Source organism: the organism of the source record quoted next, unplaced genomic scaffold (assembly GCF_019419815.1).
Source record: "Pyrus x bretschneideri cultivar Hongxiangsu unplaced genomic scaffold, Pyrus_bretschneideri_v1 Contig17, whole genome shotgun sequence".
NCBI lineage: Eukaryota > Viridiplantae > Streptophyta > Magnoliopsida > Rosales > Rosaceae > Pyrus > Pyrus x bretschneideri.
Window position 1 is genome coordinate 5,511,597 of NW_025999468.1, and position 26,235 is coordinate 5,537,831.

The 26,235-nt window shown below is 36.4% G+C and overlaps 1 protein-coding gene and 2 pseudogenes across 1 annotated transcript; 1 reads left to right on the forward strand and 2 right to left on the reverse strand.

Annotated features, from left to right (window-relative positions):
• Positions 1 to 548: 548 nt before the first annotated feature.
• LOC103967747 lies at positions 549 to 4,812 on the forward strand (annotated as a pseudogene).
• Positions 4,813 to 13,368: 8,556 nt separating this feature from the next.
• LOC103967755 (patellin-3) lies at positions 13,369 to 16,304 on the reverse strand. The gene is made up of 4 exons (XM_009381059.2): positions 14,881 to 16,304; positions 14,368 to 14,492; positions 14,134 to 14,284; positions 13,369 to 14,049 (listed from the first exon to the last, which is right to left on the reverse strand). Exons 1-4 carry the CDS (start codon positions 16,192 to 16,194, stop codon positions 13,792 to 13,794), a joined length of 1,848 nt encoding a protein of 615 aa, XP_009379334.2. The 5' UTR covers positions 16,195 to 16,304; the 3' UTR covers positions 13,369 to 13,791.
• Positions 16,305 to 21,232: 4,928 nt separating this feature from the next.
• On the reverse strand, positions 21,233 to 25,714 carry LOC103967763 (annotated as a pseudogene).
• Positions 25,715 to 26,235: the final 521 nt, after the last annotated feature.

Sequence of the window (26,235 nt, forward strand, 5' to 3'; positions counted from 1 at the left end):
GATTTATATAAAATAGGTCGTCACAGGTCGAGAACCTTAAGTTAGCATCGTTGTATTTTTTTCAAACAATAAAATATGTATGAAAATATTATTAGATTAAAATCAAAACCTAAGTACCTAAGTATTATCCGATCTTCATTGGGCATAAGATTCCAGATTGAGCTGAAGCATCCGTCCTGACCGTGCAACAGACAAAACCAAACAAAACCAAACAAAACCAATAGGATCCTCTTTCCGGATCTTTTTGGTTAGAATTTTTGGAATTTGTGAATTATGTCTGTTTAACGTATATTGTGTGATCAATTTTTATCAAACACTATTTATATTTAATTTTAAATAAAAATATTTAAAATAATTTATGATCGCACGATATATCCGGATCCGGCGAGGATCCAAATTCGTGAAACTGTCGCTTCCGTTCCGTTTGTGTCTCTCTTTATGTTTTTGTCAACCGGTAAATTTTGTTAATTTAATTGTCAATGGGGTTCGAACTTACATCACGCTGTTACGTGAGGACTCAACGCCATTAGTGTGTTAGATGCCACTTGCTCCTTCTCCATTGTCATCAATATATCTTCCTTCTGCTTCTTAACAGTAAGCCCACCAAACTCCTCCTTTCCATCTCCTTCTTCAAAATGGCCGACGAAATCCCCAAACCAACACAACCATCAGACCAAGCACCACCGCCAAGGCCTCCCACCACTTCCAAGTTTGAATCACAGGCTTTGACGGTAGCTGAGTTTAAAGAAGACGCGCCCCCACCACCACCGCTGCCAGAAGTGGCAGAGTCTGGGAACGAAGAGGCAATTGCACTGTAAAACTTAAGAATGCTCAAGAGTTCACGTTAATTGCCTACCTCTTTAAAGAGAGGCTGCATGTATTTATATTGCATTTCAGATTACATCAGGGAAAGCAATCCCTATTTACAAGGTTTTTCAAAATTCAAAAATTACAACAAACTGGAGAAAAGATATATATCCAAGAAACAACAAACATTTGAAAGAGTTGTAACCTAAGCTAACTCTTCATGGATAAGAGTTTAGAGCGATCACAACTCCCTGAAGTCTTGGAAGTAAGATTCACACACTGACTTGGTCTATCATCCCCCCGCAAGCTAACAGGTGGAGGAACAACGGGAAGCTTGGAAACAAGAAGGTTGAACCTTGTTGATGACAATCCTTTTGTGAACAGATCAGCAACCTGAACTTGAGAACAAATGTAATTAACAACTAACTGACGACGAACCACCTTCTCTCGAACGTAATGGTAATCAACCTCCAAGTGCTTTGTCCGTGAGTGAAACACGGGATTGGAAGCAAGAGCAATTGAGGAAATATTGTCGCACCAAATTGTGGGTGTGTCAAGATGCAAGTACAAGTCTCGAAATAAAGACCTGAGCCACGAAATTTCTGCAGCTGTGTAAGCAAGCTGCCTATATTCAGCTTCAGAACTGGACCTACTAACAGCCTTTTGCTTCTTGGAACTCTAGGACACAAAATTGGACCCAAAATAAATACAGAAACCACCAGTTGAATGTCAAGTATCTAGATTACCAGCATAATCAGCATCAGAATAAGCCGTGAGATAAGTAGAACCAGGTTTGTAGATAAGACCATGATTGTATGTGGCCTTTACATACAGAGGAATCCTTTTTACTGCCTGCCAATGTGTAGTTTTTGGAGAATGCATGAACTGACATACCTGGTTCACAACATAGGAAAGATCTGGTCTCGTGATTGTCAAATATTGTAGGGCACCCATAACACTCCGGTACATCTCTGGATTGTTGTGTGGCTCACCATCATATGCACTAAGTTTGTGACCACTAGGAACTAGAGTAGAAATTGGTTTGACATCCAAAAAAATTGTACGTTTCAGCAAATCCAAAGCATACTTTGCTTGATTGAGATGCATTTGTTGACCAAAATAATTAACTTCGACCCCTAAAAAATAATGGAGTGGACCTAAGTCCTTCACGGAGAATAAAGTACCCAATTTCTTGATCAATCTCGACATATGGCAAGGACTATTCCCTGTCAATAGGATGTCATCTACATAAATCAATAAAATCAAATAGACCCCAAGGTGATTGAAAACAAATAAACTGTAATCACAAGTTGAACCGTGAAACCCTAGTTGAAGAAGAAACTCTGAAAACCGATGGAACCACGCTCTAGGGGCTTGTTTCAAGCCATATATGCTACGTTGTAATTTACACACATGATTGGGATACTGCTGATCAACAAAGCCAGTAGGTTGGCGCATATATACATCCTCCTTTAAAAATCCATGCAAAAAAGCATTTTGTACATCCAGTTGTCTTATGTGCCACCTTTTTGAAACTGCTAAACTAAGGACAAGTTGAATAGTGCTGTGCTTGACCACAGGACTAAAGGTCTTTGTGTAATCAATACCAGACTGTTGATGAAATCCATTGGCAACTAACCTGACCTTGTGCCTCTCCACTAAGCCATCTGCCCTTTTTTTGATCTTGAACACCCATTTGTTTGGCAATATATTCATATTAGGATGACAAGGAACAAGTTTCCACGTACCACAACGTTGCAAGGCATTAAACTCTTGGACCATGGCATCTCGCCATGTTCTATTCGATGAGGACTCATTTCCATTTAAGGAACTCACATCTCCACTGGAAAACATTGATCAAATAGGTATTGCTACATCCCCTGATCTTTTGTTTACTTTTCCTCGATCTTTGATTTCGTTCAAGGAGGAGAGTTACGTAGTGGCCGATCTCTCAGATTCAGAGAGGAAAGCTCTTCAAGAACTGAAGCAGCTCGTCCAGGAAGCTCTCAACACTCGCCAGTTCACGTCCCCAAAAGCTAAACCGCCACCAGCAGCACAGGTTTCCGAATCGGAATCAGAACCAAAACCAACCCATGAACCCAAAATGGAAGAGCAGCCACTGAACGAAGCAGAGGAATTAGCGAAAGAAGCTGCATTGTTTGTGGCTGAGGAAGTGTCCGTTTGGGGAGTCCCTCTTCTCAAGGACGAGAGGAGCGATGTGATTCTTCTCAAGTTCCTGAGGGCGAGGGACTTCAAGGTGAAGGATGCCTTTGTCATGCTCCGCAACACCATTCAATGGCGGAAAGAGTTCGGGATCGACGCTCTTGTGGAGGAGGATCTCGGTGATGATTTGGAGAAGGTGGTGTTTGTTCATGGGTACGACAGGGATGGTCACCCTGTGTGTTACAATATGTTCGGGGAGTTTCAGAACAAAGAATTGTACCAGAAAACATTCTCGGACGAGGAAAAGCGAACCAAGTTTCTCCGGTGGCGGGTTCAGTTCTTGGAGAAGGGTATTCGAAAGCTTGATCTCACTCCTGCCGGTATTTCTAGTATTTTTCAGGTCAATGATCTCAAGAATTCTCCTGGACCCGCAAAGAAGGAACTTCGATTGGCCACCAAACAGGCCCTTCACTTGCTCCAGGGCAATTATCCCGAATTCGTAGCCAAACAGGTGTTACCTAATAAACTTGATTGTTTGTTGATTCGGTATCTCTGCATTTTTTATATGTCTATGTCGAATGTTGAATGCTGATGTTTGTTTGCTTGGTTTGGTTGTGGATAAATCTTGTTAATGAAGGTGTTTATCAATGCTCCTTGGTGGTATCTTGCATTCTACACCATGATCAGTCCGTTCTTGACGCCGAGGACGAAAAGCAAGTTCGTTGTTGCAAGCCCAGCCAAAACCGCAGAAACCCTTTTCAAGTTAGTAGGATTATTCTCTATTGTCTATCATCTTATGTGACAAAGTTCTCATCTCATCCGATATCAAGAACGCTTACTTTGTCGAATGTTTTTTGGTTTGTCTTAGTTTAAATTTCGATTGGCGTATAATGCAGGTACATCTCTCCTGAGCATGTTCCGATTTAGTATGGTGGCTTGAGTGTCGATTACTGTGACTGCGACCCCAAGTTTACCATTGCGGATCCAGTTGCCGATGTTACAATTAAACCTGCAACAAAACAAACTGTGGAAATCATAATATATGAGGTTTGATTGCGATCTCTTTTTTTTTTTTTCTCTACTTTTATTTGATCCATGAACTGTACATATGCATTGGCCAAGTGCTAAATTATTATCCATGGCTCATCGGTTTAATTCATTCGGAGTTGATAAATTGCAGAAGTGCACCATTGTGTGGGAGCTCCGTGTGGTCGGATGGGAGGTGAGCTGTGGGGCCGAGTTTGTGCCCGAGGCGGAAAATGGATACACAATCATCATACAGAAAGCCACAAAGATGAGCCCAACCGACGAACCAGTGGTGAGTAACAGCTTCAAAGTTGACGAACTGGGTAAAATACTACTTAAGATTGACAACCCAACCTCGAAAAAGAAAAGACTTCTGTACAGGTTCAAGATTTACTCAGGAATTTAAATGAGGCTGCAGCACTTTAAACATATGTTATGCATTGTGCACTTTGGGCAGGCTGCATCATACTTGTTATTTTCCTTTTAAAAAAAAAGGACTGGCTGATGGCTTCGCCGCGGCAACCCTATCTTCTGAAGGTCGGAAAAACTCATAGTGGCATTTCATCCTTCCCTAGCATCATACTTGTTTATCATCATCCTTTTTGTGTTGTATTTTGTTAATTGGGTTTTCTAGTTACTAAAATTTACTTTCTCCTTGTAATTTTGGGTGGCTTCTATATCTAGTTTATGTTTTTCTGTTTAGAGTTGAACACTCGGAAACAAAAATTATAATTATATTGGGAAGAAGGCCAACAAATTTGAGAAAGTGTACTACTTTGGTAATCATTTTGTGCAATTTCCTTTTTGTTTTTTTAATAGGTTTTCAAAGGATGAGTCTTACGGACTTGGCTACAATACATTCACGTACCGAGTACAATTACCTATTAACAGTCACATATATGTTGTAATGACATTGGACGACAATATCTGACTGTTAACAGGTGATATTCAAGTAAATGTGAGACTAATATTCAATAGAAAACAACCACATGTGGAATTTGGGAGTATGCATTACCAATTGAATCATGAACTCCAAGCCAAGATAATACTAACTATTTATCAAATAAAAGCAATAAAAGCAAAAACTCAATTAAGGGATCAATAACAATAATAAAGAGGACAACGAAAATCTTTATTGGACTGGGATGGAATTCTCATTCTAAGAGGCTTGTTTGATTCATATTAAATCGTTCTCATGAATGAATCATTGTTATTAGTTGACGGTTACGATTAAATTATGTTAATATCTTATATTAATTTGTTTTATAGAGACAATAAGACAAAAAACAAAGTGTGAAAGAAGAGGAGAAGGGAGAATCCTACTTCTTAGCTAACATGACTAAATGCATAATAATTTCAAAATGATAGTTTAAAGCAGGTGAAGTTAAAAAGGAAAAATTAGCTATTTAGTACTACGATCTAATGGTATTCCACCTCACTTGTAAGTGAAAGCTCTTAGTTTCGATTCTCGTCAAAGGCGAACTTGAACCACATTATTACTAGCCCATTATAAGACTAAGCTCACCCCCTCCCCCTTAGTATAGTCAATATGAGGTTACCTCATATGGAGTAATTCTACTGCTACCCCATCCCCATTGTAAGACGAAACTGAAATCTTGTGTTGTTTATGCATTTACATTTTGAGATCATTGTCATGAGAAGCACTCAACTAAACCATCGAAAATCTCCATTTACTTCCCTTCATAATGTTGTAAAATAAGAGAGACAAATCCCAGAAAATGCATGAGAGTTTACCTAGCAGAATTGCTCTATGGAACTCAAATGGGTTTATGCATCAATATCATCTAGAGAGAGATGGAGTAAAATGGTAAAGTAATATTTCACAATTAGATTGTGGTGTGTAAAGTGTTCAAGCTGTGAGAATATTCAAGGGCTGAAGTTTGCCTTGAATATAAAATAATGAACCTTGTATATGTCAGGCATCAGGGGAAGGGCTTGAGTATACAACCGGTCGGTTATAAAAAAATGAAATCTTGTATATGTCAGGCGTCAGGAGAAAGGCTTGAATATACAATTGAGCATCAGGAGAAGTGTCTGTATAATAAAGTGGAAACTGAGAATTTAATTACAAAAATTAGGTTTAAGGGATGAACGGGAGTTAACTCATATTCTAAGGTATTCAGAGCCAAGTGGTATAAGCATGGTATGAGACGTGCAGGCTTGGATGCCTTAGTTATGTGTTAGCGGGATTAGAAGAGAGTGAGTGCATTCATGCATCTCAATGCATATATTTTATGTATTGGCAAGAGCTACTCATTTCAATTATTATTCTAGTTGGTACTTTTGTTATGAATTAATTGTGTATACTAATATTTTATTTCCGCTGCGTATTCAATAAATTATATGTGATAAACTCAAGCTTTTATAATGTAAGATTTGTTATATGATGTATTGAATAATCGTGCCAAATTATTTTAATTTTTCCACCATATCTTGGTTGTAGAATTTATTTCTATAGCTAAGATATGACTCACACCCTACCTCGTGAATAGTCCTTATTTCGTGGGTAGGGATGTGACAAATTTGGTCCTTCCGTTTACATTCACTTTCAAAATCAATCAATGTCGTCCCTGACAATCACTACCGCACATCAATGTGGGACCCACAAATTGCATAAAATGTTGAAACGTGGATTACACAAAAGAAGGGTTTTTATCGCAAATGGTCTCTAACATTGATCAAATTCCTCATTTTAGTTCCTGAGTTTCAAAAATAGATAAATTTGGTCCCTTTTCATTACTGCATATCAATTTAGTCATTCCATTAAAATTTCGTCAATATTTTTTTGTTAGTGTGCTGATATGGTCCCACTAATCCAATTATATGGTACCACGTGGATTAACTATATGAATACAAATCTAATGGCCTAGAACTTGTGTCAAAATTTGTGTAAAAAATGTGGTGCCACTAATCCACACCCCTATATAATACTATTATATTATATATTATACATATTATTCAGGTAGGATAGGACATATACAAATTGAGGACCCATATCCAAAATATATCCAAATTTTCATACCCCAATCCATTCTATTCGGGCAGTTATTCATGATTATCGGATTTAACAATTTGAATTGTCATCCTTAATTTTAAACTTAAGACATGTTACTTACAACTGAAAATGAATATCACTAGATTGTGTTAGTAAGTGACTTTAATGGCTTTAACTTTAACCATGTAGATTCTTTTAGTTATTACTACATATGGGCGAGAAAAAATGGTTTAATTATCACTAACTTTATTCTAAAATTGGTTTATCCATTTTTAAACTATGAACCCTATCGAAAATTTTGATACTTGGCGTTCAACATTGTTTGTTTGTGATAATATTGTATGATCACTTTTATGAGTTAGGGGACCCGGCAATATGTTTCATGGAAATACCTCTTTCAAATAGTTGGATTTGAGTCACTTAGTACTACTGTCTAGTGAATTCTTCTTCACTTATAAGTAAGAGGTCTTAGCTTCAATTTTCGCCAAAAGTTCATTTAAATCACATTATTGTTAGCCCATTCTCCCCCTAATGTAGATAAGATCGTTTGTTAAAAAACAAAAAATTGTTGAATTTGTGAGTCATGTGTAAATGTATCGTAAAAGGCAAGTAGTGGCGGTGCCTTGTTCCTTGTACTTATAGGGTGCGTTTGTTGCACCGGACTGTCTTGGACTGGACTAGCTTCAAGGACTAAACTGGACTGACTTAGACTAGACTAAGCTGGACTAGCTTAGTGAAGCGTTTGGTGCAGTGTCGGACTAAGTCACATACTATATTTTTTTTGCCATTTTTAATTCACTTTTGGATTAAAAATTAAACAAAAATTAATAATTAAAGGACAGTGAAGTCTGGAAATGAATGGACCTAAGCAAATTTTCTTTCCCCTTCCTTCCTTTAGCCTTCCTCATTTCTCTTCTCCATCATTTTCTCTCTATCAAATTATGCATTAATCTCTTAATTTTCTTGTTTAATTAAGAGAATTTGTTGGTTAACCATTTGCCAAGCCTTAAGAGATTCCAAAAAGAAAGGCAAGCCTTCCAATAACCAATTAAACCTGCAAATCCCAGAAAAAAAAAACCCAAAAACCCAAAACAAAAAAAATTACTGAGATTGCGAAGCAGTCATGGCGGAGACGACCTGGTCGATGAGGAGGCAAGCCGAAGGCAAAGCCAAAATCAGTAGCTTCAAACCCACGACCATGGCAATAGCGAAGCAGCGAAGGAGAAAAAGATGGTGGAGATGACCCAGTCGACGAGGTCTTCGTCGGAGATGAAGACGTCGACGAGTTCGTCATCAGAGATGAAGCCAAGCCTCAAGCTTATGCCATCGAAATCGAGGTCGGGGAGGTGAGTCAAGCAGGACGAAGAAGTTCTTAGCTAGTCCAATGGTTTTTGAGGGGTCACGCTAAGAACAGCTAGTGAGGTTGTTAGTGAAAGCGAGTCCTGGCTAATCCCATTAAAACTAGTCCAGTCAGGAAACAAACACGGGACTGGACTAATCTTTAGTCCAGTCCAGTCTAGTGAACTTTAGTGAGGGGAAACAAACACCCCCATAAGGCTTTACAAGTGTGATATTTAATCTTTTAATATAATTATAATTGCACATTGTTTATATATATCTCAAGTACTCGAAGAACTTAGGCTCCTATCCTTCATTTTTTTTTTTTAATTTCATTGATTGAAAATTTATTTTATTTTTAATTTTTTGTCAAAGTTCTTTAGTTTTTATTCATATTTACATGTTAATAGGATTTTTATCACATGTAAAAGTAGAGATAAAAACACTTAAAAATATTTGCAAGAGAACACAGTAGGTGTAGTATAAACGACTCAAGTAAGGTAGTTCTCCACAAAGATTGAATGATTAATTTGTGTCAAAATCAAATCTTCAAGTTGATATCGAGCTCTTCACAGCATAAGTTGGTCTGCTCATAATAAAATTTTGCAACTTCAGAGACATATTAACGAGAGAATATAAAAAAACAAAAACGAAGAATAACACAAATTTGAAACATGATACTTATAGTCACATAAACGTCATTTTCTCTTATCACGCTTGTAGTTTCTTAACAAAGAAAAAAGATGATGAGAAGACATAATATCAAATGTGTTAAAAAAACATTCAAATTGAAGAAACTAAATTTATACTTAGAAGAAGAAAAACGTAAACATAATTCCTTAAAAGCAAAATCTCAAACAAAATATATCACTTCAAGCGGATTTCTTGAATGGTATTTAGTAAGAGGTGTCTCGAGAAAATATACTAGTTACTTTCGAGCTTTACAAACCAAATATACTACTGCTTAAGTTTAACTTATTTATTATCGAGTCGAACATAGACTTGAGTTGCTAGAAGCCGTTTTGATCCGATTTAAAGGCCTATGTTAGCTTTTTTTTTTTTTTTGGTTGACATTGCGGCATAAGTTCGAAAGAAAATGAAGATTACAATAGAATATCATGAAACCATGAGACTCCAGCTATAATTACAGCTAGCAATCGATGACAAGAAGGAGGAATTTGTATAAAAAATACTGGATTCAAACTGCATAACAAATTCAAACGAGCCAAATTATCAGCAACAAAATATTGGACCTTAAAGGCCCATATTTTGGAGAGATTATGAGGAACCTATATGTGATAGCCCTTCAAATGAGAAATTTTTCATTGTGATCGGAATACAGATGGTATATCATATGTTTTTTCTATAAGTGGTAAAAAAATTTATTTTTTAAGGTATCAACTTTTTAACATACATATCTCATCATTTGTATAGTAACACGTGATTTACTATCTCGTGTTCTGGTTACATGGAAAAATCTCTCTATTAAAACATCAATATGATATGCCACGTAATATAGTAGGCGGTCTACCTAGTAATTGATGATAAGTTAAAAAAGCAATAATGAATGATACATGCTTAATTAATTAATTAATTAAGGTAGTGGAGAAAATGATTACAAACCAAGCGTGGTGAGGGTCCCAGCCCCAGGGAAGGAATCAAACATCGATGGATTAAGCTTACAAGCAAAGACTAAAGTAATAAGATCATTATTAAAGAAGATGTCAAATATGTTATATAGACATATAACAGTAATAAATAACATATCATTTACTTTAACCTAGATATTAAAGCTGAAATAGAAAAAAAGGCTAAGCTGACATGCATAGACAAAGATATGTCAAAGTTGAAACTGCCTTCAAATATGGTTTTTGTTATTTCCAAAGACATTCCACTTACGTTACCTTAAATTCTATCATATTTAAGTATTATTTTATTATTTTTAAGTGAGATGTCTTAGGTTTGATTCTTGTCAAATGCGAATTTGAACCACATTATTGCTAACTTATTGTGAGGTTATGCACATCCCACTTCCCTTTAGTATAGATAATATCGTTTGTTTCAAAACAAAAAAAACCCAACAACTCCCCAACTTTTATTATTTTTGTTTAAAAAAATAACATAAATGAAACAATAAATTTTAGCATATCAGTTGGAAGAAAAATATTAATAATATATCAAATTACCAAGTCAACCATCAAATTGAAATCTAATGTTTTAAATTTGAAATCTCATTTGGAGATCCTCTAACGCTTTGGCTTTGCATTCGTGCAAAAGTGATTGATTACTGCCTAAATTACTGTCAACTCTCACCCTCTCACCATTTTTCCTTTTAAAAGTAAACTAAAATTTATATTGTTTGAAAAAAAAAAAAACGTGAACAAAAATTTATAAACAAGCAAGTCGTAAATTATCTAGGTAATTGGGATTTTTTATTTTTTTATTGTTTAAACCATTCTTCTTTTCCCTTAGTGTAAATTAATGATATCACTTGATATCCAGTGTACTAAAAAGAGAAAATTTATAAACCAATGACGGAAAGGTATCATAAATGTTACCAATATTTGCAAGCCTTGTTCCCATGTATGTACCATCTATGACTGGAGAGCTAAGTGCAATTGTTGGCGTCACTTAATACTATATTTTAATAGTATTTCTTTTTATTTGTAAATAAGAGATCTTAAATTCGATTCTCGTCAAAATCGAAGTTGAACCATATTATTATGTCAAGCTCATTGTAAAACTTAGCTCACTCCCTCATTCATTAGTATAAATATTATCGTTTGTTAAAAAAAAAAAAAATATGCAATCACTGGTCCTCCTCTTGGTACCTCGATCTACGTACCTTTTTCCTTTCCCTTTTTTTTCTCAATGGTATCTAATATGCCGCCGCAATATGTTTATAGGGTCAAAATTGGAGGACTCGCGTCCTTTTTACACATCTTTTGACACACTTTCTTTTAGTTTTCATTTTGTAACTTTTTTTAAGAATTCGAACTGTTATATTTAAATTCTTCATTCATATACACCTATACAAATTCACAATTATTAAAACATCATTTATAGCGAAAAATAAATAAACGAATACGATTCTAAAACGAAACGCTAAAAAAATGACTACCATTTATTTAATGATAAATATGAATTCAAATTTTGGTAACTCCTAGTAGGGACAACTTTTGAAAAGGCCTTATAATTAGGGAATTGCTATTAGCACTCTAAAAATTTTATTTTGCACTTCAAATTTTATGTAATTAAAAAGAAAAATACATTTATCAAGAGTAGAAAATAAACTTTTTAAAGTACTAATTACAGATTTCTAAAAATAAATAGTTGAATCTTTAAAATATATTATGAAGTATACCTTAAAAAATATATTAAACTGTGTTAGAAAAATGTGCGTAACCTATAAATGCGCGTGCAATTTTGGCATTTGTAATAAAGGGCGGATCCTTTTCCACTAAATCATCTTCATCAATTAATTCGAAACCTTAAAATTTGATATAACGATTACAAATAGATGCTCATTTTAAAAATTATAATAACTTTAACCGTTGAATTAAATTTTAAGGATCTAAATTATTTGATGGGAAGAATTTGATGGAACGGACCCGTAGATGATCCTTTTTTGTAACAAAGGAGCGTGACATTAGTAAACAATTGTTGACGAACAAAATGGTCCAAGTCACTCCAACCTATAATTCGAATTGTTTGGTACCAAGATGTTTTTATTTACCTCGAAAACGCTGCCCAAGAAATCAACAAAGTGGTCCAAACTCTTGAGAGATTTTTTTGTGTAATCAGAACACGGGATAGTACACCATGTGTCACTATACAAATGATGATATATGTGTGTTAAAAAGTTAATAACTTAAATATTAAAATTTTCTATCACTTATATAAAAATACGTGTTGTACCACTCGTGTTCCGATCACAAAGAAAAATTTCTCCTAACTCATATTTAATTTTTGGTTTTTTTTTTTTTTTGGTAGTAGAATGGTTAAATAACGATTTTTTTTTTTTGTTATTAACCAAACGAGCTGTTATTAGTATTTTAAAATAGTTATCAAAGCAAAACATTGTAAAATAAAACTTCTAAATTTATGTTCATTGTTCTCAAAATATCAAAAAATCATATAAAATACATTAAATATGTCGTATGAGGGAGGGAAAGGGGAGAAAGAGAGGGGGGGGGGGGGGGGGGGGGAGGGGGGCTGGTGGTTTGGGAACGAAAAAATGTTGTCCTTTTTCATGTATCGTGAATTCAGGTTTGGAAAATGATTTTTAGTATTTTTTAGTCTCTCGGGGAAACCAAAAAATACTATCGATTACCATCTTTTTATGACAAATATGGTCTCATTGATAATTTTAAATGACCATTATATCCTTCATAAAAGGTACTTCCTATTGTTGCCTAACATAAGAGAGTAATTTTGCATTTTCTTCCGAAGAAAAAAAAACATGAGAAATCTTTCCTGTAAATTCTTTTTTGCACACCAAACGCAACCTTAATCCTTTCTCATTTCTTTCATCCAATTTACTCATGGGACGAGAAAAAGTTTGCTGCCAAGTTTAGCATAAGTAATGATGCATTTGCACGCACTGATGAGATTTTTATATGCAAATGTGTTGAAAATTCCTTTATACATGAATCACAAATTCGAAAAAGTTGAATTTTGAATAATCGAACCGTTTATCTTTTAGAATATAATTCATAGATAGATTATCTTAAAGAAAGTTAAAGTTTCACTATAAATAATTGGAAAACATGAAAAATCCAACTTACTTATAAGACCACACAATAAAACCCTAAACACTTAATCCAACCAACATATGATTACAAATATAAATAACTTTTGGAAGGCATGACCTCTAAGGAAAAACCTAATGACAATCAATTCGAATTGAACCGTTAAAAATATTACACAGTGAACCCCACAAATATACTGACAACAGCTGCAAGGACCAGAACTGAACAGATAAAAAACATAAAGAGAAGGGAGGGGAGGGGACCAAATTTACACAGAATCTATAATTTTACAGCCACATCACAGCAGACATAACCATATGCTGTCAAATGTTTCCCCCATCACAGCAGACAGCACATCAAAGATTCATCATCCATCATCTTTCACTATTGTTTACAATCCAAAAACTAAAATTACGACAAACCCCATTCACTAAAACAAATATGAATAAAAATAAAAAATAAAAAAACCTTCAGGCACATACAATGCAAGAACAAAAACAAATATCAACCAGAAGAAGAAAATAAATAAATGAACCCTGTATTTAAACATCAGACGAGTCGTTTATTCTGCTGCAGATGAATGTGTTTCTATTTGTTCATTGGAAGTGTTGAGAGCTAAGCAGCGAGCACCGGTGAAACGGAGAGAGAGCATGAATTAAGGCATAGAGTTGAATGTGTTTGTTTGCTGAATCAGATTACGGAGGGCTTGGTCTTGGACCTGTAGAGGAGCTTCTTCTTCTTCGAGCTTTGGTTATCGATGGTGAGCACAACCTTGCCCGCCTCGCCAATCTTGTAGGTGTTTGAGATCACCGGCTCATCCGCTGCTCCAACCTTCCTTGTCTTCTGCAAGATTATGGTGTAGCTGTCCTCCGCGCTTGGCACGAATTCAGCTCCATAGCTCACTTCCCACCCTAGTACTCTCACTTCCCACACCAAAAACTCCCCACACTGCACCAATACACAAACTTTTACAATTAATACAAACAAATTTACATAAAATAACAAACAATAATTACTAATAAGATAACATACCTCAGACACGGGGATTTCGACGGTGTGCTTGGATGCTGGCTTGACGGTAACCTCAGTGACAGGGTCCGATGTGGTGAATTCGTGCTCACCTTCAACACCTTCCTTGCTTAGCCCACCATACTTGACTGGCACATGCTCTGGGCCTATATATCTGCGTAATCATGTTTTCTCTAATTTAGAAATATTAATTACTAATTAGAGACAAATGAACTGAAAAGGACGGAATTAATTTACTTGAAAAGGGTATCAGCAGACTTGGAAGGACCAGCAAATACAAACTTGCTCTTGGTCCTCTGGGTCAGGAAGGGGCTGATCATCCTATTAAAAGCAAGATACCACCATGGCACATTGATAAACACCTTCACAAAATCAAACCCACAAAATTCGAGTTCAATTCACTTGATCATTAAGCACATAAATATTCACTCGGGTCATCAGGTGACCAAAGAATGCATGTCACTTACCCTCGGATTTGATTTAAAATATGAAGAATAAAATGAACATGCTTTTTAGTGTTATAAACTTCTAATATCAAATCCGATTAACCAGGTGAACAAGAGAATGAGTAAATGTGTCGCTCATTTTTGGATTCGATATAAAATATGAAAAATAAATAAACATGCTTTTAGTGTTTACACAATTAATCTGAACTCCTGATATCAAATCCGATTGACTAGGTGGCCAAGAAGACGAGACAATGAATATAGATGAAACAAATGAATTACTACAAGTAAATAAGTAGAGTACCTGTTTGGCTACAAACTCAGGGTAGTTATCTTGAAGCAGCTGAAGGGCCTGGTTGGTGACCTGATTGTGCTCCCTGTTGAAAAGCCCAGGAAAGTTCTTGAGATCATTGACCTGAACGATGGTCGAAATCCCGGTCGGATTGAAGTCGAACTTTCTGATGCTCTTCTCCAAGAACTGGATCCTCCACTTGATGAACTTGGAACGCTTCTCTTCGTCCGTAAAAGTATTCTGGTACAACTCCTTGTTCTGGAACTCCCCGAACACGTTGTAGCACACAGGGTGGCCTTTCTTGTCGACTCCATGAGTGAACACCACCTTGTCCCAGTGGCTTCCCAGATCTTCCTCCAGCAGCCCCTCGATGCCCCACTCCTTCCTCCACCGCACGGTGTTCTTGATCATGGTGAACGCCTCCTTCACCTTGAAATCCCTCGCCCTCAGGAACTTCAACAGAACCACGTCGCTCCTTTCGTCTCGCAGAAGCGGAATTCCCCATATGTCCACCTCCTCCGGTGCGACAGGTGGCTTAGCTGGAGCCTCAGCTTCTGCTTTGGTCTCCTCCGCAGCTGCAGCAGCGGGAGCGGCCTCTGTAGCAGCCACCTCGGTCTCTTTAGCTGGGGCTGCTTCCTCCTCTGCAGCCGGAGCAGGGACTACTGCGACGATGGTCTCTTCAATCGCCTCCACAGTCTTGGCGCCGTCATCATCAACAGTCTCTGTAACTTTCTCCACCACAGTCTCCGTCACAACCACCGTCTCTTCCTCTACTTCTGGTTTTTTTCCCTCTTTGGCTTCTTCTACTGCTTCTGCTTTTGCTTCTTCTTTGGCTTCAGTAACGGACGCGGAGGCTTCTTCCGTTTTGGGTTCTTCTTCAGCTTTGGGTGGTACTTCTTCAGTTTTCTCCTCCTCCTTTTTCTCCTCAGTCGCCGCCACCACAGGCTTCACCTCCTCCTTGGTGGGCGGCGGGGCAGTGAACTCGTGCTTGTTAAGAGTCTCCTTAATGAGTTGTTTCAGCTCGTCAAGAGCCTTCTTCTGCGGCTCAGGAAGCTCCCCGACAACGTAGCTCTCCTCCTTGAAAGAAACCGACTGAGCGATGACTTTCTTATCCTCGTCAGCCTTGGGGGCAGCTTTGTCCTCCACCTCCTCAGTCGTCGTCACAGCCGGCTTCTCTGCCTCGGCCTCCGGCTCTGGAACCGGAACCGCTTCTTTCTCGGTCACAGCCTTGTCCGCAGGCGGGGCATCAGCCACCACGACAACTTCCTCGGATGGTGGTGCTTCTGGCGCAGCTGCAGCCTCAGGCTTCTGGTGTTCCTCAGCCATATCAAATAATTAATTATCTAGAGAGAGAGAGAGAGAGAGAGAGAGAGAGAGTTTGAGAGAGGAGAGAGATGGGAGGGGGATTAAGAAGGGGGAGGGGGAAGTGGAAGTTGAGGGTGTTGAGGGGGGAAGAGGAGAGAGTGGGGAGAGGGGTTGGATGGATGGTTGTTGATGTTGGTGGTGTTGTCTATGCAAAGAACCAGTCTGTCAGACCGGTTCGCCAGCTAGTACACCACTTTGTTCTGTGGGGCCCACCCCTCTCCCTGTAAGTTTTCTAACTGTTGTTTCCTAAGATATCCAGTCCAATGTACTTTGCCCCAAATTTGTCTAAATGTCGATCTTTCTTCTTCTCATATGTCACTGTCAACCCTGCCCTCTTGTTCATTTTTATATTTTTCTCTTCTCATTCAAGTTATTCTATTTGGTGTGACAAGTTCAAATTTATTAAATTATTGTAAACTGATTCAATGGTTGGGAACGAATTTCAAATCTGTATTTAATACAACATGTTTTGAAGTTGATTTTTAGTATTGATAAATCATACAATGGCGATCAGAAAAAAGTTTAAATGCTTATGTAAATCTTATCAACCTTCAAAATAGTAAATTGACGTAACGAATCTACTAAGTGAGTTCCCTTTTAAGAAAAACCAAATAAAAAAAAAGTTGGGAAATTCTATTGCACTTTATGTTATATCTCTTAAGGGCAATCATCTAAGATTATTAAGAATCGGTTGTGATAAGAAGAAGGATGTCAGTTTAGTGATATTTATCTTTTTATTTAAAAATAAATAAAGGTACTACATCTGACTTTTATGAGCATTAATAATTTTGAAAACTTTAATCTTGGTTAGGTCATTATGTTTTTAGACTATGTCTACCTCCCCGATTTTGTTGTATTTAAAATTTTCAATAAAAATAGCCTTGATAAAACAATGATTTAAAATAAAATAAATTTCCATTATTTATGCTTTAAATCCAATAGGACCTGAGGTCGATGGCACTGCAATTTGTTCAATATATATGAATTATTATTTGATTTTTTTTAGAGGTTACCTTACTTACCTATATAAATAGATAAATATTTTTTTTTGTAAATTTATTATTATTATGAAGATGGAGAGTTCATAACTTTTACAATAATTTAGTAGATCAAAAAATTTTAAACCGAGGACGCATGAATATAAGTAAATAAATATTAAATGTGTGCATACATATTATTTAAAGAAATATAACATAATCTTTTAAGTGATAGAACGTTCTAATTTCTACCCTCACACCAAAGACATCAACCCTTCCCTTTCCACTTTGTTGAACAAAAGGGAAAAGAAAAGCTTTATCTTTCACTATCCTAAATGGATAAAGTCATCTTACGTTTAGTCTTTATAGGTTGCCGTTTTTTTTTTCTTTTTGCTTACAATTTTTAGTAAAGAAAAGCATTTATTTCAGTCGTATGAGAAATTTTCGAGTTTGAACATTAGTTTGTCATTACGTTACATAGTATTACTAAATCACGTGCATAAAATTAGCATATTAGTACTCCACATAATAATATACTAGCCGTTTTTTCTAAAAATAAAAAGTTGTGTACCACTATTTAATCATGGAGATAGATCCGTAACGCTACTTTTTTTAAACAACTTTTACATATGTTTTTAGGGTTTATTTGTAGAACCATATTCGTCAATTTTCTTTACTACAAATGAATGTCTAAATGTTTGGGATTTGTTTAATTTGTTGCAACGACGGTCTATGAATGATATTCTAAACGATGAGACGATTTGGATCATTAAAATACATTATGAATTGGATCCCACAAAAACATGTATACAAAATTGCGTAAAGAAAATGGTTTCATACATCCGCCCCCTTTAATCATTACAAAAATGTGAGATTAAAGCTTATTGATTTTAAATTAAAAACATAACATCATGGATCCGTCCCCTTTGATCATTGCAAAAATGTGAAATTAAAGCTTATTGATTTTAAATTAAAAACATGATAGGACTGTGAATTGTGAATTGTGATAAAAATGAACAAGGAAGGGCTGCTTTTTCTTTCCGTTTTATTTCTCTTTTGTTGGTGAATGCACATGCAATGCAAGGATGGAGCCCTTTAATCCTCAATTTGTGGAGAAAGTTGGTAGAGTCGCGACTAATTGATGCAAGGGCCCTTTTTTATATTTTTTTTAAAAAAAAAATCTTAAACATTAACCCAAATAAGAGAAATGTTAAGGGGCTATCTCAGAACTGAGACTTTCATAAATTTTCTATAACCTCATGTTTTAATACAGTGTTTTATAACGTTAACATAAAAATTGACGTTAAACTGTGAAAAAATAGAAAATCTATAAATAATCTTACTTTTAAGAAAGTTCACTTATCATTTCTATCCAAATAAAGAGATAAGATGATTGGGGGTATGGTTGTCACGAAATGATTCATTTGTCAATTCATCTCCTCTCACAATTTTCTTTCTCTTTCCCTTGAAAATTTTAATGATTTCACAAATTAAATAGTTCCCAAAAGCCGTCGGATTTTTCAAAACAATGGGCCGCGCACACAACCCACACAAAATGTCCCCTGAAATGAAATTTCAGAAGCCGCTAAGCACGTTTTATGAGATGTGTTATCAACATTTTCAAAACATCATTATACTCCTCTCTTATCTGACAATAACTTACATAAAACGAGTTTATTATAATTAAGAGGTAGATTTGAATTTTATAGATAGCGAGTCTGATGTCAGTTTATTTGTTATTTTTTAAGTTTGAATCTCGTGAATAATTATACAACAAAAATAATATGCTTACCATCATTTGCATTATCTCTCTAGTAAACATATGATTCACATGTGTTAGTAGGCTCTGCTAGATAAATAATACTGATGATGATACAAATAGATGGTAAATGTTGCATTACTCATTGTACACTATCAAGTGCAAAGTTTTTTTTCATATATTATTATATTATTGAATTAAAATGTTACGCGTCGATGAATTTTTTTTATCTGTCTGGTTAATCGATCTCATCGTCCTTTTACTAAATAAAGATACGATGTCAGGTGTAGGTTGCTAATCTCCTCTCCGGCCTCTCTAATTCTATGATAAAAAAAAAAAAAAAAAAAAAAAAAAAAAAAAAAAAAAAACAAGAAACAGAAATATCCCTCTTCCTCCTCTTCAAAGATTTTATTCCCTAAAGAATATGATGGCATAGATGACAAAGCTGTCAAGAAAGATTAACACCTCGGAACCTTCAGACAAAGGTAACACCGTGGTCCTCTCAGTACACGTGTCGCGTTGTTAGTAGGCGTTGATACCCAACAGGATCTTTTTCAGATTCATGAATCGTGTTCGCTAATCGTATATCGTGATATCAGTTTTTTTTAATATAATTAATGTTTAATTTTAAATAAAAATATTTAAAATAATTTCTCATCCGATATATGATGAACAGATAAAATTAATACATTCTTAAAATTCTCGTAAAGAGAATCCGATGAGAATATGGATTCCGTTGATATAACAGGCTGTCATAGGATCAAGAACAATGTCTTGTAAATTTTGTGTAGGTTTTTTTTATATTTTTAAATTTATTAGAAAATAATAAATATGGAAGGAAACCTTGAGAACATCGATCGAGCCGCCCGCAACGGATATACGTGGTGACGCCTTCTGCCAGAGGCAGTGCCAGTCTTGTCATTTTGGGGGCGTGGCGGGACCCCCTCCCGGGTCTATCAGTTTTGCTTCTAAAAGCAAGCTAAAGCCGTTGGCTGGTTGTTCTTTGCTGTCCCTTTCTTTCTTTTTGAATTTTAAAATCTTAAATTTTTTTTATTTCTTTTTGTCAACAAAAGAATTTTAAATTTGTTTTTTAGGTTTAGATTGTTTTTGGGAGATCGAATCTCCTGCACCGAAAATAGACGTGAATTCTCTGTGGCCGTAATCAATAATTGATACGTGTTAAATTTTTGAAACAAGCTAAGAAAAGTTGTTTTTGTAAGCACGTGTTAGTTATTGATTGAGGCCTACAGAGAAATCACATTCATTTTATGTGCAAAAGATTTAATTTTTTTATTTATGTATGGAGATTAATTTTACTTTGAGATGCTAAAACCTCTCACTAGAAAACAATTATTAGGGATTACAATATGTAGGAATAAGTTGGTATTGAATGCGCTATTTACGTAATTCAAAAATAAAACGTTTTGCTAACAAGTGAAGAAAAATATCATTAGACGGTGGTGCAATTTATTTCTTATTAACTTAGCTTCAATCACTTGAAACTTAGAATTAGGTCACCCAAACATGACTAAAAGTGCAAGTTAAGTACCTCATATAGTTGATGGCTTAGGGATTACAGGATGTGGGAGAATAAGTTGCTATTGAACGTGTTATTCAAGTAATTCAAATGTAAAATCTTGCTATCAGCGATGCAATCTATTTCTTATTATCTTTGTTTCAACCACTTGGAACTTAGAATTAGGTCACCCAAACATAACTAAACTGCGAGTTATGTAACTCAGGCTAAATAGTTGATGGCTTTGGGATGTTGACACTGTCTCCAATCTAGTCTTGATTGGGCGTCAACCATTAAATGCATGTGCCACTCTGCAAAAGATGATGTGGATTTAGTCCAAGTAAGCCGCCTAAGGATTATTTATGCTCGTCATTCTAAGGGATGATGATGTTCACTATTTATCATAATTGGATTAACTTAAATTTCGAGATTTGTATGGTGGATGGATACAAATATTAAATTTAAACTTATCCGATGGTAATAAGTAGGATGATGAGTATTACTACCACTGAAGGTGATAAGCAAAAATGAAAGCGTCGAACTAATGTTTTTACAATATTCAAGTGTCGAACTAATCAATTTAAAAAAAATGGTGGGTCTATATGGTTAATACGAGGAGTCTTGCAACGTGCCTTTTAATAAGGATGCGACTTTAGTTCTTGATAGTCATGTTTGAGTTCATATAGATTTTTGGACTATCCTATGTAATATAGCATCTTATTCAACCAAAAAAAGAACTAATGCAAATGCAATGCAACTTTTCCCTAGATTCCTCCATCTGGAATGAATTATACACAGTAAATTTAAAATCATACAGATTCGCATTTCAGATTTACAATCGACGGCTGTGATGGGTCGAACATTGTATTCAAATTGTAAGTGTATACTCCTCGGAATTTTGCTAAGAACAACGACAGAACTTACAGGGCGTGGGATTTGTAAATGTACGATTTTGCAAAGTAGAGGTAGACAAGCAATTGTACCACACTGATTCCACCAAGTAGCCAATAGAAGTAATCAAGATGTGCACGGTTAAGATTATTCGAAAACCAGCTACTTTCGCCTTCTAAACTGGTTGCGTCATCAATGGCGGAAATAAGGAAGCTACTTAGGAAGCTTCCCACGCCGAAGATGCTGAGATAGAGGGCGAGTCCTACACTTCTCAGTTCATTTGGCACCTGATCGTAAAAACACTCTTGCAGACCGACCATCGTGAAAAAAATCAGCCAGTCCGGCCAACAAGTACTGAGGAACCAACCACCAGACGCTCATTGGAACTGTGGCACTTGGTGTACCAAGCAGACCATAGTCTTTGGCAGTTTTGAGCCTTTTCATCTCAACTGGGGCTGCAATTACCATGGAAATAATAGATATGAACATCCCCGTTCCAATTCTTTGTGCAGAATTGTAATTCCAGAGGGTTTCCTGGTGTAAGCTCTAGCAGTTGGAACAAAAATGCGATCATAAATGGGAACGAAGATGACGATGGTAATGCTGATGAAAGTCTGTAGTGAAGCGGGTGGTATATCAAAGCCAGACATAATTGTTCTGTCCATGGTGGCACCTTGCTTGGTGAAGAAAGTGGAGTTCTGTGCAAACACAACAGCATACGCCAAGCATGTAACCCATATTGGAAAAAGCCTAAGAACAGCCTTTGCTTCTTCAACGTCAACGATGGTACACACCTTTCTGTTTTCCTTCAAATCATCCGGTGCAAGCAATGCTTTATCGAGGAACCTGTCAGTACATCACATCATAGGAGTTTCTTAGCTGAAATCACAGTCAGGTTGTGTGAGAGTAACTTGTGAATTAATGAGGGCAAGTTAATGTTCTAGACAGACTCGACTGTTCCTTTCTATAGCGAAGTAAATATGCTGACAGTTAGCTCTCTTACCTGAATTGTTCAGAACTCTTGTGAGGCAAGGTACCGCGAGATTTCTCTTCAGAAGTTACTGCTAAAGGAGTAGTTCGCCAGTTCCTTAAAGCAGCAACGAACACCTTTCCAATTCTTACAAATGGGCTTTCTTCATCCCCTTTACTGCTATACCGATATGTTCTAGTTCCGAGCAAGAAAAGTAAAAGTGCAAAGACCATTACAATACAGGGAATTCCAAAACCCAGAACCCAACTCAAATTGTCCTGTATGTAGGTCAATACGGTAAGTGTCATTGAGGTACCTGCGCATATACCAAAATACCACCAATTGAAGAATGAGCTTTTGGCTTTGCACTCCTCTCGATCTGACACATCAAACTGATCAGCTCCAAATGCCTGAACGCAAGGCTTGTGTCCACCTTGTGCAACAGCTACTAGATATAGGGAGAAGAAGAATACTACTTGGATCTCAGACGAAGAAAGCACGGCGGACAGGGTCAACAAGCCAAGTCCCTGTTTCAATTTAGGTCCAAAATGATAGCATTCAGACAGCAAGATGTACAAAGAAAACACTCAAACTTGCATCCCTAATTATATCTGAAGAATAATAACCAATCATTTCTTAGGAACTCTGTCCACCATAAGGAGAAGTAAAAATATCAATGAATCTGAAGAGTTTTCTTGTTTTACTCTTCTAAGTTCTTTATGCTGTGTTTTGAAACAACATCCCTGTAAGCCAGACCAAAAAAAGCGAGAACCGGCTGGGGGCTAAGCTCATGGGAAATTTTCCGTAAGGTGTGCATTACGCTGGACATTTTCTTTCCACAAAAAGTGCAGTCTTCGCGTTATTTTATTTTGTTTGATGTTTGAAACTATCCCAGTCCCAAAACAACATCATTTTGAGCTGGTTTATAAAACCAACATCATGCCTCTCCTCTACCTCGCAACATCAGCTCTCTCACCTCCCCCACACCAAACTGAGCTCACACTTACTCCTCACCCAAAATCAACTAATCAGGCCAAAGAAAGTTAAGATCAATAAAGCACATTCATTTTCTGCAAAACCTAGTGAGTTAGTAGCCAATTTCGAAAGCAAGATAAAAAAAATTCCATTTTGCTATGCTAGATAAAAGCCCTCTCCAACGGAAGTAGCAACCCAAGTAGCAAACTGAAAAAGTACCAACTCCCATGTCAAATATAAAGGGTGAGTTACCTATAACAAATCGAACCTCAAATGAACTTTTTTTTTTATTATTATTTTTATATATAATTATTTTATTTTATTTTTCTGGATTAATGTTCTAAATTTGAAGAAAAGATGAGAGAAAATCGGTTACGGTGGTTTGGACATATGAAACGAAGGCTTACTAACGCTCTGGTTAGAAGATGTGATTACGGGACAAAGGTTCAGGGCTGAAGGGGTAGAGGAAGACCTAGGAAGACTTTGGAAGAGACTCTAGTACTTGGACCTAACGGAAGACGTGGCACAGAACCGAGCGCAATGGCGTTCTAGGATTCATATAGCCAACCCCACTTAGTGGGAAAAGGCTCCCCACTTAGTGGGAAAAGACTTTGTTGTTGTTATTAATGTTCTAAATTTCTAATCACCTATTGGCAGACATGGATGGTTGAACAACTGTGTCTCTTCTTTTTGGCTAAAACCTTAAAACCTTCAAGAAAGCTAAATGGGAATTTGTTCCATTTGAATTGATGTACATGATTTCCATCTTTAAACGTTTCCTCCCTGCTCTTGACTCGAACCCATTTTTCTAATTTTTCTTCCTAAGAAAATACCCCCTTCTTGTCCTACATCATATACTTACTTCCTGCATGAACTAATACAACTAAAACATGTGGCGTTGTAAAGATTTACTAAACACCTACTATTTGGCATCCCAAATAGCTAAAATCTCGACTTAACCATCTTCCATTCAACTCTAATTAGTTATTTTTGACCTTGTTGTATTACGACGAATACAACAAGGTCAAAAATCTGATTCCAACTCCTTTTCTTGATGGCTAATCTCATAGCATCGTTCAATTCGCTTGGAAATTGGAAGTTGATTTTGTACATCTCTATTTCTTGAAATTAATTAACCATTTGCTTGGCTCCTCATGAATTCAAGCTTTAATTAATATTTTTTTTCGTAACTTACAAAATTACAAATCCAAATTACTGAAATGATCACTTTTCGGAATTTTATCGATAATGTCTGTCCACTATTTGATTTTGTTCACTTAAACAATTGACATTTGCAAATCCCAGCACTTCAGCTAATTTCCCAAAATATATTTCCAACAAATGGGGTGAATGTGATCAGTGTTGGATTTTTGGATCAGCGGACTTGTGGACCCTATTTTACCAACATCAATACTAGAGATTTTTCAGTGTGATCTGTATACGGGACAGTACACCACGTGTCACTATACAAATGGTGTGATATGTGCGCAAAAAAGTTAATAACTTAAAAAATAAAATTTTCCACCACTTCTATTAAAATGTGGTGTACTACTTATATTCCCGTCATAACTAAAAATTTCTCCACCAATACTATCTCCAACTTTATCACCTGCCTAATCCGTCAGATATAATGTTTTACTACAAAAAACCCCGATATTAACTAAAGTGGGAAAATCATATTTAAACCACCCACCGATTTAGGATTCCAACACCCCCCCTAACCTCATTTAGCGATTCCACCACACAGGACAATACGACCAGGATTAAGGCAACTTGGTCACGTGCCAAAATGTAGAGAGAGAGAGAGGCAAGTACCAAAATGTAGAGTAGAGAAGCAAAAACAACAGTGCGGTAGCGTCCAAGAAAAGAATCAGCGACAAAGGCTCCGAGTAAAGTAACCAACGACGCCGTTCCGTCCCACATGTTGACAATCTCAGCCGCTGTGGCGGTGGACTGCCCCAAAGGCCCCGTCAGAAACGTGATAAGGTTGGAGCAGATTCCACCGTACGCAAACGTCTCCGCCACCTCCACCCCTGAAAATATTCAGATCAAAACTTCACGACACTTATCTAATCATAATTTATTTATTACTAATCACCAATTAATTTAATTTAAGCTTGAAACAAAATTAATGATATTTGATTTGATTCGATTCAGTGCAGTGCGGTGCTCACCGATTATAAACCAAGCGGAACGCCAGCCGCCTAATCTGGATTTATGAACAGGGCGGCCCTTGTGGTCAACGGCACCGTCGACGACGTCGTCCAGTAGTGGGGTTTGGGTGTCCGGCTCCGGGGATTGGCGGAGTGTAGTGTCCATTGAGCTTTACTTGAAATGTGGACTTCAACGACAAACTCTGAACTCAACTGTTGGAAATGCATTTTTAAATAATATTGTTAAAATAATTAAAAACGTTTTTTATAAATATGTTTTTGAAATCAATTTTTTAATAAAAATACAAATAAATCACGTAAAAGCAAATGCTTTTTGAAAAAATATATTAAGTGGTGCATCGTGCAGTACGTCACTAAAAGTATTTTTGTGAACACTGAAAATTCTTGAAAACAAGAAACAAGAATACGTGTACAAAATAATATTTTTTATGTTTAATGATTTTGGGGTTACGATCTCTTTGTAATTTGATCATCTGATTCTATCTCCGTAAGATGTAGATTTATTGATCCAAGGGCCGTCGAGGCTTGATCTTGGATGAACAGTTGTAAGTTTCTTCAAGGGCTTTTGGGCTTGATCTTGAAGAATGGATGTGTGGATTTGTTTATTGATCCAAGGGCCGTCGGGGCTTGATCTTGGATGAACGGATCTTCAAGGGGGGTTGGGCTTGTTCTTGAAGAATGGATGTATATGTTTGTTGAGGTTGTTGATCCAAAGGGTCGTTGGGGCTTGATCTTAGGAT

What these genes read in the sequence shown, in the direction of transcription:
- LOC103967755 (XM_009381059.2), bottom strand. Translation starts at nt 16,194, where the DNA reads ATGGCTGAGGAACACCAGAAGCCTGAGGCTGCAGCTGCGCCAGAAGCA. An exon ending in TCTGCTGATACCCTTTTCAA is followed by an intron (nt 14,285 to 14,367) that starts GTAAATTAATTC and finishes ATGATTACGCAG; the next exon opens with ATATATAGGCCCAGAGCATG. An exon ending in TCGAAATCCCCGTGTCTGAG is followed by an intron (nt 14,050 to 14,133) that starts GTATGTTATCTT and finishes GTATTGGTGCAG; the next exon opens with TGTGGGGAGTTTTTGGTGTG.